At 44.3% G+C, this 19,832-nt stretch overlaps 1 protein-coding gene across 3 annotated transcripts in view; it reads right to left on the bottom strand.

Moving 5' to 3' along the window:
- Positions 1-19,832, bottom strand: part of LOC123994653 (dedicator of cytokinesis protein 4-like) — a 162,604-nt gene that overhangs the window by 79,050 nt on the left and 63,722 nt on the right. For all 3 annotated transcript variants that reach the window (XM_046297507.1, XM_046297509.1, XM_046297508.1), the window contains exons 8-12: positions 19,225-19,376; positions 6,535-6,616; positions 6,325-6,385; positions 5,968-6,100; positions 5,330-5,418 (exon numbers count right to left, since the gene is read on the bottom strand). In XM_046297507.1, the coding sequence (XP_046153463.1) occupies positions 5,330-5,418; positions 5,968-6,100; positions 6,325-6,385; positions 6,535-6,616; positions 19,225-19,376 (517 nt within the window). The remainder of the gene's footprint in view (positions 1-5,329; positions 5,419-5,967; positions 6,101-6,324; positions 6,386-6,534; positions 6,617-19,224; positions 19,377-19,832) is intronic.

The following is a 19,832-nucleotide window of genomic DNA, read 5'->3' as shown; positions in this document are numbered from 1 at the left end:
GAGCGGAGTCACCAGGCTGCAAGGCCGAGTGGCTCAACTGATTGTCTTATAGTGCGGTGGTATAGTAGCCTGCTGCAGCACAGCAGGACGTGTAAGGGGCTGGAGGTGATATTGAAATGAAGCGGATACACACTGTACAGCACGAATGGTGGATGGCTTTAAGTACACAGAATTAGAGTGGGGAAAAAATCCAAGTGAAATGTAAATGGCGTGTGTTCTGTAGAAGTCAACATTTCTACCTCTTCGGAATGCCTAATCTTCTTTTATGCACAGCATGCTGTTACTAGAAAATATTTTCAGACGCCGGATTTACATGGAACTACTTCATATGCACTGTAATTATGTCAAAGTTTTATGCAGAGTCATAATTAATGAATGTGCCCGCTCTCCCCAATGAAGCGAACTGGTTTGACATTATTCATCATCAACTACTGTATCAATCCATATTGCATTCATCATTCAGATTCATTTTTCAGCGGCTGTGAAACAGAAACGGGAAGCCTGATCCAACGCTCCGTGTGATCGATGATACAATCTGGAAGGTATCCGATAAACAACTTATTAACAGGCCAGAGTCAGAAATCATGTGCAATTGAATATAATTCCACTACAGAGGTGGGAAGGGTCAGCGTGTTGAATGGTGTGGTGTGGTACGTATCTGCACAGACGAGCAGTGTATGGAACACGCTGACCCTGATCACCACACCTAGCAGGTGGCTTCAACATCAGGTCAACCTTGAAAAGACCAAAGGTCCCATGTTTGTAGCTCAAACTCTCTCATTCAATTTAACAGAGATGTAGCTGTGGGGCAGATGAAGTAAACGAACAGTATCCACTGAGTTTGCAAAACATTAAGAACACCTTCCTAATATCGAGTTATTGACACAAGGAAGAGAAAACCGGAGACTACAAGCAAGTTTGAAAGTTTCCCCCAAAAACATTGGTGTCAACTGTTCGGACGAGGAATAACAGCTAGATTAAATCCAACGAAAGCCGCTGCGTGAAGATGCACACAAACACGAGCTGACAATAACAGACCATTTTCCACCGCTGCCATATCTACACCTATACTCATTATAATGCCGTCGTTGCTTTTGTGCTGAGTTTCACTATTTATCCAGGCCACTCGGCGCTAATAATACGGCTTAGGCTACTTTTTCATAATTTGACCTCGTCTCTTTTGAACATGTGTGTTGGTGGTTGGGTCATTGTTATTCTGTCCATATAAGAAAAAGCTACTACCCCGATCCAATGCATACGCTTTCTGTTTCATCGCTGTAACAATGGCACCCCACAAATAAAAAGGTATTGAACACTTTCACCTGGATTGGCCTGGACAGTCTGTGTCATGGAAAGAGCAGCACTCAGTGCAGAAACAGCATGTGAGGTGGGGGCGGCAGGTAGCCTAAGCAGTTAAGAGCGTTGGGCCAGTAACCAAAAGGTTGCTGGGTCGAATCCCGAGCCGGCAAGACGGGGAAATCTGCGGCCCGCAACAACAACAACTGTTCCCCTGGGTCGTCCATAACGTGGACGATGATTAAGGCAGCCCATCCCCCTGCACCTCTGATTCAGGGGGGTTAAATGCGGAAGGCACATTTCGGTTGAATGCATTCAGTTGTGCAACGGACGAGGTATCCCCTTTTCCCTTCCCCTTTGGTGATGTATTGAAGCATACAGTTTCATAAGCTGCTATATACACCACGACCAACTGCCTGGTTACCACTTCTTCTATATTCAGCAGAGCAGAACACTGAAGTGTTATTGGACCATATCATCCTGCATGGAAACTGCCACAAATACCCTCAAGTTCTAAACCTCCTAAACTCTTCGGCAACCTCTTGAAAAAGCGACACTTATCTTAAAAGCATCCTTTTAGTTAACATCTAATATGCATGTCTTATCTGATAAACAGCAACATAGCAGGCTACTCCATACTACTACAATATGCAACTCATCTTATAGAAGTTATCCATTCAACTCCATTGAGTCAGAGAGAGTGCAGTAAAATGGTTGATGAAAGTTTATCTCTGTGAGGATAATGTTATCTTACTTAGCGTCAATCCCCCGTTCAATTTTGTCTGGGAATTTATTCACATTTCTGGCTTATCAATTGAACTGAGCAAATGACATCTTCATTTATTTCAAAGCCAATCTTTCATCTGGGATTTTAGCTGGCGCCGGGCTGGATATTGTGATTGCTAGCTATTAGGGCTGACCCCAATTAGTCGACTGGTCGATTGTTTGGTGGATAGGCTGTTGGTAGACCAAATTTCTTTAGTCGAGCAGTAGCAAAATATCATGGTGCACAAGACACCTGTCTGATTGGCGCCTGCGAGTGGACTAATCGTTTGTGGAGGCCGTTTGGATGACACAGTCCGTCAGTCTAAGACATGGTACTGAAATCCTATATGGTATTAACATGTAGGAACAATGGTGCAACACAAATAGACATGTCAGTAAGGGTGCTTTTTCCCACGTTGGGTAGTGGTCGCTGTCCGGGGTTCTGAAACACATCAGAGCGCTGATGAATTGGCACATTTCAATAGACCATGTTGCTATGTGCATAATAGTACAGTTAACCAGAATATTGGTGTTGAGAACAATGTGGAGGAGGCAGCAGAGGAGTTAGAGAAGTGAGGATAGAGTAAACCCCAACTTAATTAGGACTGTAATCATTAGCCTAACTTAAGATGTGCCTGGCTTTATAAATCATACATACACATCTACAGAAATAAGACATATACTGTTGCCTGTTGCCTGTTTGATTCATAGTCTAGTGATTCCGTGAGCACCAAGCCCAGCGCAACCACCTGTCGAGTAAACAATTTCACAAATCCATCTGTTTTTAATTTTTTGCTATAAAAGGCTTCACACATTCATTCATTAGAACAGACTCTCTGGTATTTTCTATCATTTACTTAGTGTTGTTAACACGGTTCCAAATTGTTCGAAAGATTATATTTATAATAACCCTCCTTTTTCCTTGATCTCCTTTGTATTGTTATTATTACTATACTAAGATCATCATTAATAATATTAAGGAATATCATTATCATTGGTAGGCATAGCACAGCAGCCGGGTACAACCACCATTGAGCTGTCGACCTAAGAGAGCATTCTCTTAATACCGTAACTTACTTAGGTCTGGATTTCAATAGTTATACAGGCTCCTGTATCAACCAGTCATTTATCCGTTCATGTCATCACACAGCATACGAGTCATTCATGATTTGAAATGCTATCAAGCATTTTAGAGCTAAAATAAAATAAAGCGACCATTGAATAATTAGCGCAAAACAATAAATAGGCCAAAGTGTTATATTTCAGAAATTGCATTGACGAATAAATGCGACAGGTTTTAGCCTTTGCTGTACTAAAAGCTTTACATATATATATATATATATATATATATATATATATATTTTAAACATTACAACAGACTCTCTGGTACACTTATACTTTATTTAGTGTTGTTTACATTGTTCCAAACGGTCAAAAAAGATATATTGTAATCTAACAGCAGCAGTTTGGCACACACATTACGCACGCAGCACTTGTTCCTTAGCTTCTTTATCTACAGTATTTTCCACAACTAGTCACGTTTATTCCAAAACATGCCCTCGTTTTCGTGTTTATTTGTCACGTCCACTGCATTCATTTTGCTGTCACGTGTCACGGTGTTCAGAGTTTGTTATAACCAACTTATTGATTGGTTATGATATGCTGTAGGTCTGGACCTGCGATTCATATATGTGTCATGTCAATGCAAGGGTTTTTTAGTTTTTATTTTACCTTTATTTTACTAGGCAAGTTAGTTAATTAAGAACAAATTCTTATTTACAATGACGGCCTAGGAACAGTGGGTTAACTGCCTGTTCAGGGGCAGAACGACTGATTTGTACCTTGTCAGCTCGGGGATTCGAACTTGCAACCTTTCGGTTACTAGTCCAACGCTCTAACCACTAGGCTACCCTGCCGTTGAGGGAAAAGGGAATGTTTTTCCTAAACAAAATGAGGGATTTTGGTAACATAGCCATTTTTGACCAAAAAGTTATGGTGCAGCTTCAGCAACATGGACAGCGAGATGCACACTGTTGATGTTCTGTGGCGGTCGCTGCAACAGAGGAGAGAGAGAGAGAGACACAGTGCAGCACGTCTGAGCAGGGCACGGCACAATCAAATCGTTTGCCGCCAGATTCACTCTAGTCATTTGTGCGTCTTAATTATTTAATCAAACTTTTTGCGTAAAGCATCAGACAAGCTCAATGCATATAGTCGATTTGAATAAAACACACCATGTTGTCTATATCTGGAAAAAATGCCCGTTTAAAAAATGTCAGAACAGATGACTCTTGGTCGACTAACTGTCGTTATTAACTCTCAGATGCAGATGTCATGTAAATTCGCCGTGGATAGCGCAGTACGCTAAAGGACTTTGTGTCAGTCATGGTAATTACTGTGTTGCTGCTGCTCCCTCCACTACTAGATTATTCAAATTCCTCTGAGTTTTGACTGCACCTCGCGCAATTACCGCTGGTCTTTGGAGGCGCTGAGGCAGAAATAAGAGCAGACTTGCAGATCTGTCTCTGCGATCAACTCTGTTTATGGCGATTCAAATCCTATAATCCTTCCCGGTGGTTTCTATGTGGAGAGGATACAGGCCAGTTGGCTACTGATCTTATGGTTGTAAACATGCTATATAAGAATAGGGCAAGGTAGCTATTGAACTTAGCCGTTGTCGATGCACACGCACGTACCCATGCACGCACGCACGCACGCACGCACACACACACACACACACACACACACACACACACACACACACACACACACACACACACACACACACACACACACACACACACACACACACACACACACACACACACACACACACACACACACACACACACACACACACACACACACACACACAATATAATTTAGGCCTATTTGAGAAAAAGACTCGTACATATGTTAGAGGCTCCTTCATCGCCTTTCTTGCCATCCGATTGACCATTTCCTCTCACAGCCAAAACCTAACGTTCTCCTCATATCCGTCAACCTGTTGCTAGGGAGAGCTGCAGACGGTCAGTTTCACATGGAGGGGACTGCTATTTATATCAGTTCAATGCATATTGAGCTGTGCAGTGTTCCCGCGGAGCAGTGAGGTACAAGCCCCGGCTACAGGGGAACTCTACAGCAGAGAGCTAATCGGCTTGCCGTTAAACTCCCATCCATCGCATCTCGTGCATTTTCAGTTTGCAGAAATGTAGAGGTATAATGTTTTCGCTAGAGGTGAGAAATACAAAGGGAGGTTGTTCCTTACCTGTGTTGGAACCTGATAGGTTGTATCTGGAGTTGACCTTCCTGATGATGTTCTCGTGGATTTGATACCACTCGCTCTCCGTGGTACATCTGGAACACAGAGGCCAAGCATGCATGATTTGGGTCAACAAGATTAGCCCAATAACATTCTTGAACTTTCTAATATAAATCCAGTGAAACGCAAGGGTAGAGAAGGATCAGTTCTCTGGGCTAAATAGTATCGGCATATTGTCCACCCCATTTCAGCCAATACTGTATGTAGGTCAAACCGTTACTGTGTCCATAATGGCTATTTCAATCCCCTCGGCATGCATCTAGAGTGCTTTAATAGTACGTGTGTGCGTGTGTGTGTGTGTGTGTGTGTGTGTGTGTGTGTGTGTGTGTGTGTGTGTGTGTGTGTGTGTGTGTGTGTGTGTGTGTGTGTGTGTGTGTGTGTGTGTGTGTGTGTGTGTGTGTGTGTGTGTGTGTGTGTGTGTGTGTAAACTGGTCAACGGTATCTGCATACTCTGTGCATTTTGCACTAGCTCAGCCAGTATTGCCTCCATCATTATTTCATTGTCTGTCAGAGGGTACAGAAGTTCATTGTGAATAATGGCGTCTGTGTAAAATGCACTTTCGATTTGATGGAAGGTGACTCACGCGTAAACCTTCAGCAGGTGGTCGTCTTTAGAGTCTGCCGTGAGGAGGTCTGCGATACTGACCACAGCACAGCCAAAGGGCCGTCTGTACTGGATACTACACAGGTTCTTCTTCTCCCCAGCGCCCATCCGCCCTGCAACCAACACAACGACAACACAGTCAATGTCTGTACATCAACACTCTGTAGTTACTATATTAGAGAGTGTTACCACTATACTATAATTACTGCAATACTATAATACTATGTTATTACTGTGTTAGAGCTGTGTTCATTTATTTTTTATGTATGCACTATAAATGTAGTGTGTGACTAACTAAGGGGGGTGGGGGGGGGGGGGGGGGGCACTGGAATCTTACCAATTCTCATTATGTGAACAACAATGTAGACGTCTTTCCTGAGATCGCTGCTCCCCAAATCCTGAAGAGAGAAAATAAACATACATTTTTAATCAAAGGGTCATGGTAGAATCCTCAACACAATAACAGACAAAGCGGCATGTGCCATACTTCTACTACTTCTAGAACCTTCTAGAGTGCATAGAAGACACAGTGAAGTTCAGTGCTCACCACAAAGAGGGTGCATTGTCTCTCGGTCTTCTCCGGCGACTTGGGCACTCCGTTCTTATTCAGTCTGACAAAGAACCGTTCACTGGAGGAGGAGAAAAGAGGAGAGAAGAGGAAAGAGGAGGGGAAGAGAGGTTATTCACTGTCACGCCATGAGTAAAATACATGTTGGGGATGACCGTAAACATGACAGAGGAGGGAAGATGGCTGAAACAACAAGCTAGCTACTAGATCTGGTCTCCCACACGAGAGTATTGTACTAGAGTACAAGCAGATGTAGAGTACTAGTAGTGTACTAGAGTACAAGCAGATGTAGAGTACTAGTAGTGTACTAGAGTACAAGCAGATGTAGAGTACTAGTAGTGTACTAGAGTACAAGCAGATGTAGAGTACTAGTAGTGTACTAGAGTACAAGCAGATGTAGAGTACTAGTAGTGTACTAGAGTACAAGCAGATGTAGAGTACTAGTAGTGTACTAGAGTACAAGCAGATGTAGAGTACTAGTAGTGTACTAGAGTACAAGCAGATGTAGAGTACTAGTAGTGTACTAGAGTACAAGCAGATGTAGAGTACTAGTAGTGTACTAGAGTACAAGCAGATGTAGAGTACTAGTAGTGTACTAGAGTACAAGCAGATGTAGTGCACTAGTAGTGTACTAGAGTACAAGCAGATGTAGAGTACTAGTAGTGTACTAGAGTACAAGCAGATGTAGAGTACTAGTAGTGTACTAGAGTACAAGCAGATGTAGTGCACTAGTCTACAAGAGTACAACAAGAGGTAACCCAGAGGTAAGCTCCTCCATATTCACAGAGTGCGAGCCCTTGGGCAAAATAAGAGGAGGAGAGGAAGAAGGAGAAGAAAAAGGAAAAAAAGAAGGAGAAGAAGGAAATAAAAGATGAAGAATTAATGCCGTAGCGCCATGACGAGATTGTACCCAACATATCTGGCAACACAGACAAAATATGCTTCAATTCTATATCGGACAACGCAAGACAATTATGCTTCCTTTCCATGAAACTAGATTAAATATTCATAGAATTTTGCAAATTCTTCAGGAGACATACTAACCCAGTTCTTGGACTGTCAACCAACGGAAAGGAAAGTGAGTAGGTGTAGATTAGAATGAACAAAGAAAAGTGTCTTGCAATAACATTGGGGATGTTATTGTAATTTTGTAGTATGGCAAGGAGATGAAGGGGGAATTCATAAAAACTTTATAGATCATGGAAGAAAAGCAGTGAAATGGCAAACATCGCAATATACACCTACATATGAAGAACACACCGGTTACAAAGTTACAGAAAGCTAAACCACACACAAACCGAAACTGGATACATTGTAAACGCAGGTCCAAACATAGAAAAACTTGTTTTTGCAGCAATATTTTGGGGGGAAATAACCTAACGTGGTGAGTGATGAACATGAATCTCATGACGCAAGTGGCGCTATGCTGTCAAATACACCCACATGAAATGTCTAGTTTGACCAGCTGTTTTCAGCAACTGAAATGTTTTTTTATTTGGCTGTCATATCGCCAGGTTTGCTAGCAACAAACTATTTAGCTAGCTTCTAGCCTAGTGTTTGATGTGCAATGTGGTGTCCTGACGAGAAGGCACTTTGCCAGACAAAATTGGGCATCATCGCCTCATTGTTATGGAAGTAACCAAATGAATGTCAATAGAAAACAGCTTAAACAAACACAAATGCAGCTAAATTTGCTGTTATTCTGGCTGCAGAGGTCGTGACTGTGTTAGCCGCAACAAGTTGGCTAGCTTGCAAGCAAGGGATTGCTTGTAGCAGTCTCTATGGGGGTACCACATGGTTCAATTCTCGGGCACACTCTCTTCTCTGTATACATCAATGTTGTCACTCTTGCTGCTGGTAATTCTCTGATCCACCTCTACGCAGACAACACCATTCTGTATACTTCTGACCCTTCTTTGAACACTGTGCTAACTAACATCCAGACGAGCTTCAATGCCATACAGCTCTCCTTCCGTGGCCTCCAACTGCTCTTAAATGCAAGAAAAACTAAATGCATGCTCTCAAACCGATCACTGCCCGCACCTGTCCAGCGTCACTACTCTGGACGGTTCTGACTTAGAATATGTGGACAACAACAAATACCTAGGTGTCTGGTTAGACTGTAAATTCTCCTTCCAGACTCACATAAAACATCTCCAATCCAAAATTAAATCTAGAATCGGCTTCCTATTTCGCAACAAAGCATCCTCCCACTCATGCTGCCAAACATACCCTCGTAAAACTGACTATCCTACCGATCCTAAACTTTGGCGATGTCATTTACAAAATAGCCCCTTATACTACCCAACACTGCGACCTGTACTCTCTCGTTGGCTGGCCCTCGCTTCATATTAGTCACCAAACCCACTGGCTCCAGGTCATCTATAAGTCTTTGCTAGGTCAAGTCCCGCCTTATCTCAGTTCACTGGTTACCATAGCAGCACCCACCCACAGCACACTCTCCAGCAGGTATATTTCACTGGTCACCCCCAAAGCCAAATCCTCCTTTGGCCGCCTTTCCTTCCAGTTCTCTGCTGCCAATGTCTGGAACGAAATGCAAAAATCACTGAAGCTGGAGACTCACATCTCCCTCACTAACATCAAGCACCAGCTGTCAGAGCAGCTCACATAGCACTGCACCTGTACATAGCCCATCTGTAAATAGCCCATCCAACTACCTCATCCCCATACTGTATTTATTTATTTATGCTCCTTTGCACCCCAGTATCTCTACTTGCACATTCATCTTCTGCACACCTATCACTCCAGTGTTTAATTGCTATATCGTAATTACCTCACCACCATGGCCTCTTGATTGCCCTACCTCCCTTATCTTACCTCATTTGCACACACTGTATATACTAGAGGTCGACCGATTAATCGGAGTGGCTGATTAATTAGGACCGATTTCAAGTTTTCATAACAATCGGAAATCCGTATTTTTGGACACCGATTTTAAAAATGTTTTACACCTTTATTTAATCTTTATTTAACTAGTCAAGTCAGTTAAGAGCACATTCTTATTTTCAATGACTGCCTAGGAACGGTGGGTTAACGACAGACCTTTACCTTGTCAGCTCGGGGGATTCAATCTTGCAACCTTACAGTTAACTAATCCAACGCTCTAACCACCTGATTACATTGCACTCCACGAGGAGCCTGCCTGTTACGCGAATGCAGTAAGCCAAGGTAAGTTGCTAGCTAGCATTAAACTTATCTTATAAAAAACAATCAATCATAATCACTAGTTAACTACACATGGTTGATGATATTACTAGCGTGTCTAGCGTTGCATATAATCGATGGGGTGCATATCGTTGCTCCAATGTGTACCTAAACATTAATGCCTTTCTTAAAATCAATACACAGAAGTATATATTTTTAAAACCTGCATATTTAGCTAAAAGAAATCCAGGATGGCAAGCAATATTAACCAGGTGAAATTGTGTCACTTCTCTTGCGTTCATTGCACGCAGAGTCAGTGTATATGCAACAGTTTGGGCCGCCTAATTTGCCAGAATTTTACGTAATTATGACATAACATTGAAGGTTGTGCAATGTAACAGGAATATTTAGACTTATGGATGCCACCCATTAGATAAAATACGGACCGGTTCCGTATTTCACTGAAAGAATAAACGTCTTGTTTACGAAGATGATAGTTTCCAGATTCGGCCATATTAATGACTGTGTGTTATCATGTTATAACTAAGTCTATGATTTGATAGAGCAGTCTGACTGAGCGATGGTAGGCAGCAGCAGGCTCATAAGCATTCATTCAAACAGCACTTTCGTGCGTTTGCCAGCAGATGTTTATGACTTCAAGCCTATCATCTCCCGAGATTAGGCTGGTGTAACCGATGTGAAATGGCTGGCTAGTTAGCGGGGTGCGCACTAATAGCGTTTCAAACGTCACTCGCTCTGAGACTTGGAGTGGTTGTTCCCCGCGGCTTTTGTGGAGCGATGGGTAATGCTGCTTCGAGGGTGGCTGTTGTCGTTGTGTTCCTGGTTCGAGTCCAGGTAGGGGCGAGGAAAGGGACGGAAGCTATACTGTTACAATGGCAATACTAAAGTGCCTATAAGAACATCCAATAGTCAAAGGTTAATGAAATACAAATGGTATAGAGAGAAATAGTCCTATAATTCCTATAATAACTACAACCTAAAACTTCTTAAATGGGAATATTGAAGACTCATGTTAAAAGGGACAATTGAAAGGGACCACCAGCTTTCATATGTTCTCATGTTCTGAGCAAGGAACTTAAATCTTAGCTTTCTTACATGGCACATATTGCACTTTTACTTTCTTCTCCAACACTTTGTTTTTGCATTATTTAAACCAAATTGAACATGTTTCATTATTTATTTGAGGCTAAATTGATTTCAGTGATGTATTATATCAAGTTAAAATAAGTGTTCATTCAGTATTGTTGTAATTGTCATTATTACAAATAAATAAATACAAACGGCCGATTAATTGGTATCGGCTTTTTTTGGTCCTCCAATAATCGGTATCGGCGTTGAAAAATCACAAATCGGTCGAACCTCTAGTATATAGACTTTTTTTCTACTGTATTATTGAATGTATGTTTGTTTATTCCATGTGTAACTCTGTGTTGTTGTATGTGTCGAACTGCTTTGCTTTATCTTGGCCAGGTCGCAGTTGTAAATGAGAACTTGTTCTCAACTAGCCTACCTGGCTAAATAAAGGTGAAATATATATATATTTTTTAAAATAAGAAAGTTGTCAGCGAGCATGGCTCGCGTCCTTAAATATAGAAATAATGTCTCGTGTCCTTAAATATAGAACTAATGGCTCGCGTCCTTAAATATAGAACTAATGGCTCGCGTCCTTAACTAATGGCTCGCGTCCTTAAATATAGAACTAATGGCTCGCGTCCTTAAATATAGAACTAATGGCTCGCGTCCTTAAATATAGAACTAATGGCTCGCGTCCTTAAATATAGAACTAATGGCTCGTGTCCTTAAATATAGAATGGTCGCGTCCTTAAATATAGAACTAATGGCTCGCGTCCTTAAATATAGAACTAATGGCTCGGGTCCTTAAATATAGAACTAATGGTCGCGTCCTTAAATATAGAACTAATGGTCGCATCCTTAAATATAGAACTAATGGCTCGCGTCCTTAAATATAGAACTAATGGTCGCGTCCTTAAATATAGAACTAATGGTCGCGTCCTTAAATATAGAACTAATGGTCGCGTCCTTAAATATAGAACTAATGGTCGTGTCCTTAAATATAGAACTAATGGAACTTGTGACTGGGTTGCATCTCTTTTTTTTCAAGGAGTAAACGTCTGTTTTAATATAGTTCTCTCTGGTAACTGTGGTATAAACGGGATAAATCCCTCCGTCTCGTACAATACCCTCCGCCTTGTCCCGCTGAGTCGTCCAGTATTTCCAAGGTGATGTACAGAACGTCAGCGTTTATCCCTTACATAATAAACTTCTGACTTGTGTTGCTGTCTAGAAACATAAATTATAGATGCTGTTAAAAATATTAGAAATAATTGTTGTTTACAGTAACCGCCAGTATTTTACTATGCATCATCGTCTGGCTCCAGAACAGTTGACCACAAGCCACATTATTTCAATATGTAAATTGCATGCTTATTATAAATACTGAGTATATACAAACTCAGAAAAATCTACAGAATGTGCATTTAACCGACTGCAGCATAACACAACTAAACTCAGATGCTCCCATGCTGAAAGGATAGGGAGGAGAGTGACTGTCAGACAGAGGACACACCACACCATCCCCTGCCGTGTTTGTCCCATCCTGCTGCCAACGGCCAGCTAATCCCGTTAGGTGACTTTCACAGCCCTCAGATAAGCAGAGAGAGAGAGTCCTGTAATGCTGGGACAGCAAGCCAACTCCAACTTCGCTGCTACAGCTATAGCATTACATGGACCGCTAGCTAGCTAGCCTGTTAATCCAACAAGGCGATGGACAGATTCCTATGCATTAAGCATGGGAGTCACACACACGCACACGCACACTCCAATCTCTAATTAACACTACATTTTTTAAACCTCATCCTCCAATTACCAGCCGCCCCAGTGCATACAGGTCCCTGAGCCCCCCGACACACACACACAGCTGCAAGGCTGCTGATCCGGTTGCTTCAGACCACTAGCAGGCCCCTAGTGGGACCATATCACTGCCTATCAGCAGGTTCATTTAAATATCATGAATGGCTTCACTCTCCCTCCATCCCTCTCCCTCTCATCACATAGTCCATCTGCGGTGCTCTGGGCATTTGTAATTTCCTCCCCTGGTATCGATGATTGCGTTAGGAAAGAGATTCAGACATGAGCGTGGGCCAGAATGACCTGGCTGGTGCAGTGTTGATGACTGGCAAAGTTAACCATAGTATACAGGCAGTCTCCAGGGGAAAAGGAGACGGGATATCACTCCACAATGGACTGTCTGAATCAGTCTGAGGGACTATCGTATAGCCAAACAATATGGCCTACACAAACACTCACAGACAAACAGAGTGTGTGTCTCATAGAGGAGTGTGTCACACAGAGGAGTGTGTCTCATAGAGGAGTGTCTCATAGAGGAGTGTGTCACACAGAGGAGTGTGTCTCACAGAGGAGTGTGTCTCACAGAGGAGTGTGTCTCACAGAGGAGTGTCTCACAGAGGAGTGTCTCACAGAGGAGTGTGTCTCAAAGAGGAGTGTGTCTCACAGAGGAGTGTGTCTCACAGAGGAGTGTGTCTCACAGAGGAGTGTGTCTCACAGAGGAGTGTGTCTCAGAGGAGTGTGTCTCACAGAGGAGTGTGTCTCACAGAGGAGTGTGTCTCACAGAGGAGTGTGTCACATAGAGGGGAGTGTGTCTCACAGAGGAGTGTGTCTCACAGAGGAGTGTGTCTCACAGAGGAGTGTGTCTCATAGAGGAGTGTGTCTCATAGAGGAGTGTGTCTCATAGAGGAGTGTGTCTCACAGAGGAGTGTGTCTCACAGAGGAGTGTGTCTCATAGAGGCGTGTGTCACAGAGGAGTGTGTCTCACAGGGAGTGTCACAGAGGAGTGTGTCTCACAGAGGGGAGTGTGTGTCTCATAGAGGAGTGTGTCTCATAGAGGCGTGTGTCTCAGAGGCGTGTGTCTCACAGAGGAGTGTGTCTCACAGAGGAGTGTGTCTCAGAGGCGTGTGTCACAGAGGAGTGTGTCACAGAGGAGTGTGTCTCATAGAGGAGTGTGTCTCACAGAGTGTGTCTCACAGAGGAGTGTGTCACACAGAGGGGAGTGTCTCACAGAGGAGTGTGTGTCACAGAGGAGTGTGTCTCATAGAGGAGTGTGTCTCACAGAGGAGTGTGTCTCACAGAGGAGTGTGTCTCACAGAGGAGTGTGTCTCACAGAGGAGTGTGTCTCACAGAGGCGTGTGTCACAGAGGAGTGTGTCACAGAGGAGTGTGTCTCACAGAGGAGTGTGTCTCACAGAGGAGTGTGTCACACAGAGGAGTGTGTCTCATAGAGGCGTGTGTCTCAGAGGCGTGTGTCTCATAGAGGAGTGTGTCTCATAGAGGCGTGTGTCACAGAGGAGTGTGTCTCATAGAGGAGTGTGTCTCACAGAGGAGTGTTTCTCACAGAGGAGTGTGTCTCATAGAGGCGTGTGTCACAGAGGAGTGTGTCTCATAGAGGAGTGTGTCTCACAGAGGAGTGTGTCTCACAGAGGAGTGTGTCTCACAGAGGAGTGTGTCTCACAGAGGAGTGTGTCACACAGAGGGGAGTGTCACAGAGGAGTGTGTCTCATAGAGGCGTGTGTCTCATAGAGGAGTGTGTCTCATAGAGGCGTGTGTCACAGAGGAGTGTGTCTCATAGAGGAGTGTGTCTCACAGAGGAGTGTGTCTCAGAGGCGTGTGTCACAGAGGAGTGTGTCTCATAGAGGAGTGTGTCTCACAGAGTGTGTCTCACAGAGGAGTGTGAGTGTGTCACACAGAGGGGAGTGTCACAGAGGAGTGGGTCTCATAGAGGCGTGTGTCTCAGAGGCGTGTGTCTCATAGAGGAGTGTGTCTGATAGGAGTGTGTCTCAGAGGAGTGTGTCTCATAGAGGAGTGTGTCACATAGAGGAGTGTGTCACACAGAGGAGTGTGTCTCACAGAGGAGTGTCTCACAGAGGAGTGTGTCACATAGAGGGGAGTGTCACAGAGGAGTGTGTCTCATAGAGGCGTGTGTCTCAGAGGCGTGTGTCTCATAGAGGAGTGTGTCTGATAGGAGTGTGTCTCAGAGGAGTGTGTCTCATAGAGGAGTGTGTCACATAGAGGAGTGTTTCTCAGAGGCGTGTGTCACATAGGAGTGTGTGTCACAGACCCAAACACATTAAAAAAGTATCACCAATTCCAAGCGTACCAATCAACATCCAAGCCATCAGTGAATGTGTCCCCACTACACCATCTGTGACAGCTCTCATTAGACTGCTGTTGTTCTACTGCCTGCTCTAACAATAGATGTTCGTGTAGACAGCAGCTAGTGCCCCATCTCCACTCATCCATCCATCCCTAGTCTTGTTAAATCTGACCGGAGCGCGGAAAAGGAGATGGTACCCATTAGTTTCTATGACAGCAGAGAGACAGGGGCCTGAGTGAATGTTGGTAGACCTGCGAAGTAGAGAAAGAGAGTGCAGTGTCTGGATGGCTTGTCAGTGTCATCCACTCTTCAGAGGGGTTGTGTGTGTGTGTGTGTGTGTGTGTGTGTGTGTGTGTGTGTGTGTGTGTGTGTGTGTGTGTGTGTGTGTGTGTGTGTGTGTGTGTGTGTGTGTGTGTGTGTGTGTGTGTGTGTGTGTGTGTGTGTGTGTGTGTGTGTGTGTGTGTGTGTGTGTGTGTGTGTGTGTGTGCCTGTATCCATGCTAGGGTCATTAGATATAACACACATGCCATGTCTGACTCTGAATAAGTGCTTCTGCTGAGCTGGTGGCACTGGCATGGCTTCTCTTTCCTCTAACTGTGGTTGAGAAAGAGCAGGTCGGACCCCCATCTGGCTCCAGTCAAACCCCGGACCAACAACACCATCAGGACTAATTAAACTGGCTGTCAGCCAGGTAGAGAAAACAGCCTGGGAAAACTGACAAAAAGTCCACATCCCAAAGGCACCCTACTACTTTTGACCAGAGCCCTACGTCAAAAGTAGCGTGTGCCATTTGGGATGCAGGCAGATTCCCCTTCAATACAACATAGGTGGAAGTAAGATAAACTCAGCGGACACTCAGAGGTCCCAGACAACGGATGAACACTTGGCAGACAGCGGAACAGCCCTCCCCAGCCAGAGAAAGAGAGAAAGAGAGAGAGGGGGAGAAAGTCATTAGTTAAGACGAGATAAGATAAAATGCTGCTTGCAAAGAGAAACTCATTCATTTAATGTGACAAGTTGGCAGAGATGAATGAGTTTTCTCATGTCTCTGGGCTAGAAGATGCACAATTCTGTCAAGTTTATATCAAGGTGAGAGTCATATAAATGATATCGTCAGAATCGTTTGAAAGACTGTGTTTTGTGGGGGGGGGGGGGTATTATGTCTATATTTGTCAAGGAACTGTGCAACAGCTATGAAATAGTTCTAAGCACGCTTCTTAAAATGCATTTCAAATGGCATAGCATTACAATGAAGGACCGATTATCTGGCACAGGTACTTAGTGGCAAGCTTTTTAAAAGAAAGTGAGAGAGAGAGAGAGAGAGAGAGAGCTGGTTGGAGCGAAAATTATATACTCTGCGACCAAATTGCTCGCTGGGAAAGTGAAAAAAGAAATGGCCTTCATTATCATGGACTTCAGAGCCGTGAGTTACAGAGCCAAGAGAACAAACTTAAATAGGCGCCTTTTTTTAAAGTGAGTCCCACTGGCACTCTGTGCAGGTAGCTATTTTATTCACAACGTGCTCTGCTCTTATTCTCCTGTGCACACTCTCGACGTTCAGGCACACCCAAAAAAAACACGCCATCAACACACGACTGGAGCAGGGAAGGTAAAAATAGATGTTCTCTCATGTGATATTAGTCACAGCAACACACAAATGGGGAGAAGTGTAGTGACTAACTAACTATCGGTTGAAAAGCTTCCGGGGGGGATAAAACACGACACAGCAACATCCGTTGACAATTATCTGGACAACCGACTCTGCAACGAATTCTAGGACTTCAGTCTACCGATGCCGACGAATAACTGTTACTAGTAATAGTTGACTAGATACACTTGGCTTCTCGTCCCTGTTGTACATGCTGAAACATTCATCCCATCACTGTCGGCCTAGTTCCTGTCATGTTAGCCAACAGGGTACAGACGTCAGACACTGTCGTACAGAAAGAGGGCGCTTGAGCCTCTATTCTCACATTTCCTTTTCTGTTTTGAACAATTGATTCATTTGCAAGTTGAAATGGAAGTCCGGCACTTTGACTCTCAACACTCAACTCTTAAAGAGGAAACAGTGACGTTAATTCACACCAACATTCTCACCAACGCTATGAGTGTGTGTGTGGTGTTCGTTCCCACATAACCACCCGTGTGCCTCCCTCATAACTACTACCGTCAGCCATGGCCGACCCCAAACCAACCCAGTGACGTGGCTTCGAGACAGACGTGTGTTTACAGCCAGATGAAAGGAACATGGCCTTACCCACCTCAACTATGACACCAGTTAACGGCTCATTGTGACGCAGCGTTACAGTCCAGGAGGATTAGCTACAAGTGTGTTAGCCTCAATGGAGGTCAAGGGGGAAACAACGGATAAACTGGTTGCTACTGTAGATGCCGGAACTGGTTCAAAATGTAATCCCATTGTTGGCTGTAAAGAAACCCAACACAAGGTGAACAGTCAATCCTGTTCACTTCAAAGCCACACCACGAGACCCTACTTACCCACCTACTTAAATACACTGCTCAAAAAAATAAAGGGAACACTAAAATAACACATCCTAGATCTGAATTAAGGAATATATTATTCACTAAGTATTATTAAATACTTTTTTCTTTACATAGTTGAATGTGCAGACAACAAAATTCACGCAAAAATTATCAATAGAAATCAAATTTATCAACCCATGGAGGTCTGGATTTAGAGTCACACTCAAAATTACTACAGGCTGATCCAAATGTGATGTAATGTCCTTAGAACAAGTCAAAATGAGGCTCAGTAGTGTGTTTGGCCTCCATGTGCCTGTATGACCTCGCTACAACACCTGGGCATGCTCCTGATGAGGTGGCAGATGGTCTCCTGAGGGATCTCCTCCCAGAACTGGACTAAAGCATCCGCCAACTCCTGGACAGTCTGTGGTGCAATGTGGCGTTGGTGGATGGAGCGAGACATGATGTCCCAGATGTGCTGAATTGGATTCAGGTCTGGGGAACGGGCAGGCCAGTCCATAGCATCAATGCCTTCCTCTTGCAGGAACTGCTGACACACTCCAGCCACATGGGGTCTAGCATTGTCTTGCATTAGGAGGAACCCAAGGCCAACCGCACAAGCATATGGTCTCACAAGGGGTCTGAGGATCTCATCTCGGTACCTAATGGCAGTCAGGCTACCTCTGGCGAGCACATGGAGGGCTGTATGGCCCCCCAAAGAAATGCCATCTCACACCATGACTGACCCATCGCCAAACCGTTCATGCTGGAGGATGTTGAAGGCAGCAGAACGTTCTCCACGGCGTCTCCAGACTGCCACGTGTGCTCAGTGTGAACCTGCTTTCATCTGTGAAGAGCACAGGGCGCCAGTGGCGAATTTGCCAATATTGGTGTTCTCTGGCAAATGCCAAACGTCCTGCACGGTGTTGGGCTGTAAGCACAACCCCCGCCTGTGGACGTTGGGCCCTCATACCACTCTCATGGAGTCTGTTTCTGACTGTTTGAGCAGACATATGCACATTTGTGGCCTGCTGGAGGTCATTTTGCAGCGCTCTGGCAGTGCTCCTCCAGCTCCTCCTTGCACAAAGGCGGAGGTAGCGGTCCTGCTGCTGGGTTGTTGCCCTCCTACGGCCTCCTCCACGTCTCCTGATGTACTGGCCTGTCTCCTGGTAGCGCCTCCATGCTCTGGACACTACGCTGACAGACACAGCAAACCTTCCTGCCACAGCTCGCATTGATGTGCCATCCTAGATGAGCTGCACTACCTGAGCCACTTGTGTGGGTTGTAGACTCCGTCTCATGCTACCACTAGAGTGAAAGCACATTCAAAAGTGACCAAAACATCAGCCAGGAAGCATAGGAACTGAGAAGTGGTCTGTGGTTATCACCTGCAGAACCACTCCTTTATTGGGGGGGGTCTTGCTAATTGCCTATAATTTCCACCTGTTGTCTATTCCATTTGCACAACAGCATGTGAAATGTATCGTCAATCAGTGTTGCTTCCTAAGTGGACAGTTTGATTTCACAGAAGTGTGATTGACTTGGAGTTACATTGTGTTGTTTAAGTGTTCCCTTTATTTTTTGAGCAGTGTATATAATGCAATACAATAAAACAACACAAATGTGTTCATCCCTTTCCATTTGATTTGGGGCAGTCGCCAGTGGATGTAAGGCACACTATAATTTACACTTGGAAAAGTCAGCAACATATCGATAGGAGCATATCGCTGGGAAGGTTTGCCCAATACAGTGTTCCAGTCGGAGTAGTATACCCGTGCATAAACATACAGTCACAGAGGTAGCACCGTTTACCTGAGTGGCCTGTTCTCCCTGCCGTCGTAGATGTGGAAGAACACCTCCAGCTCCTCTCCCAGGTTGGAGCTCATCAGGCTCTTCATGTGGACGAAGAGGTGGTGCGTGCTGGCCGGCACCGGAGTCTCCTTCTTACGGTGACGGTGCTCCATCTGTGGTGTGGGCAAACAGGATCAGAGATCATCTGGACGGTGCAAAAACACCAGTCTAGTCTAGTGGTGCCTTATCGTCTAAGGGTCAGAAATGTCAAAACCCAAGATGGACATCAGCCGGCGCAAACACGGGTCTAGTGGTGGTTTATCATCTGAGCTAGGGGAGTCATGAAGACCGTAAGCTAACGCTCTGTGATGTGTGCACACAGGATTAGACATGTCAAAACCCTGGATGGTCATCGGCTGGTGCAAACACACCGGTGATTTATTACCCAAAGGTGTTTTACTATTGTATGTAACAGCCTTAACATCGGCTCTGAGTGCAGAGATTATCCCATGAACACAATTTAAATCACTTGCCCTTTTTCAATGAACTGATTTATTCAGCTTTGACATTCATGAAATATTGAACGATCTAATTTGACTTGAATTAAACGCTTCGAAAGGGGACCGAGC

Source organism: Oncorhynchus gorbuscha, linkage group LG14, assembly GCF_021184085.1.
Source record: "Oncorhynchus gorbuscha isolate QuinsamMale2020 ecotype Even-year linkage group LG14, OgorEven_v1.0, whole genome shotgun sequence".
NCBI lineage: Eukaryota > Metazoa > Chordata > Actinopteri > Salmoniformes > Salmonidae > Oncorhynchus > Oncorhynchus gorbuscha.
The sequence above is the reverse complement of the archived record's forward strand: the minus strand, read 5'-3'. Positions and strand labels throughout refer to the sequence as shown.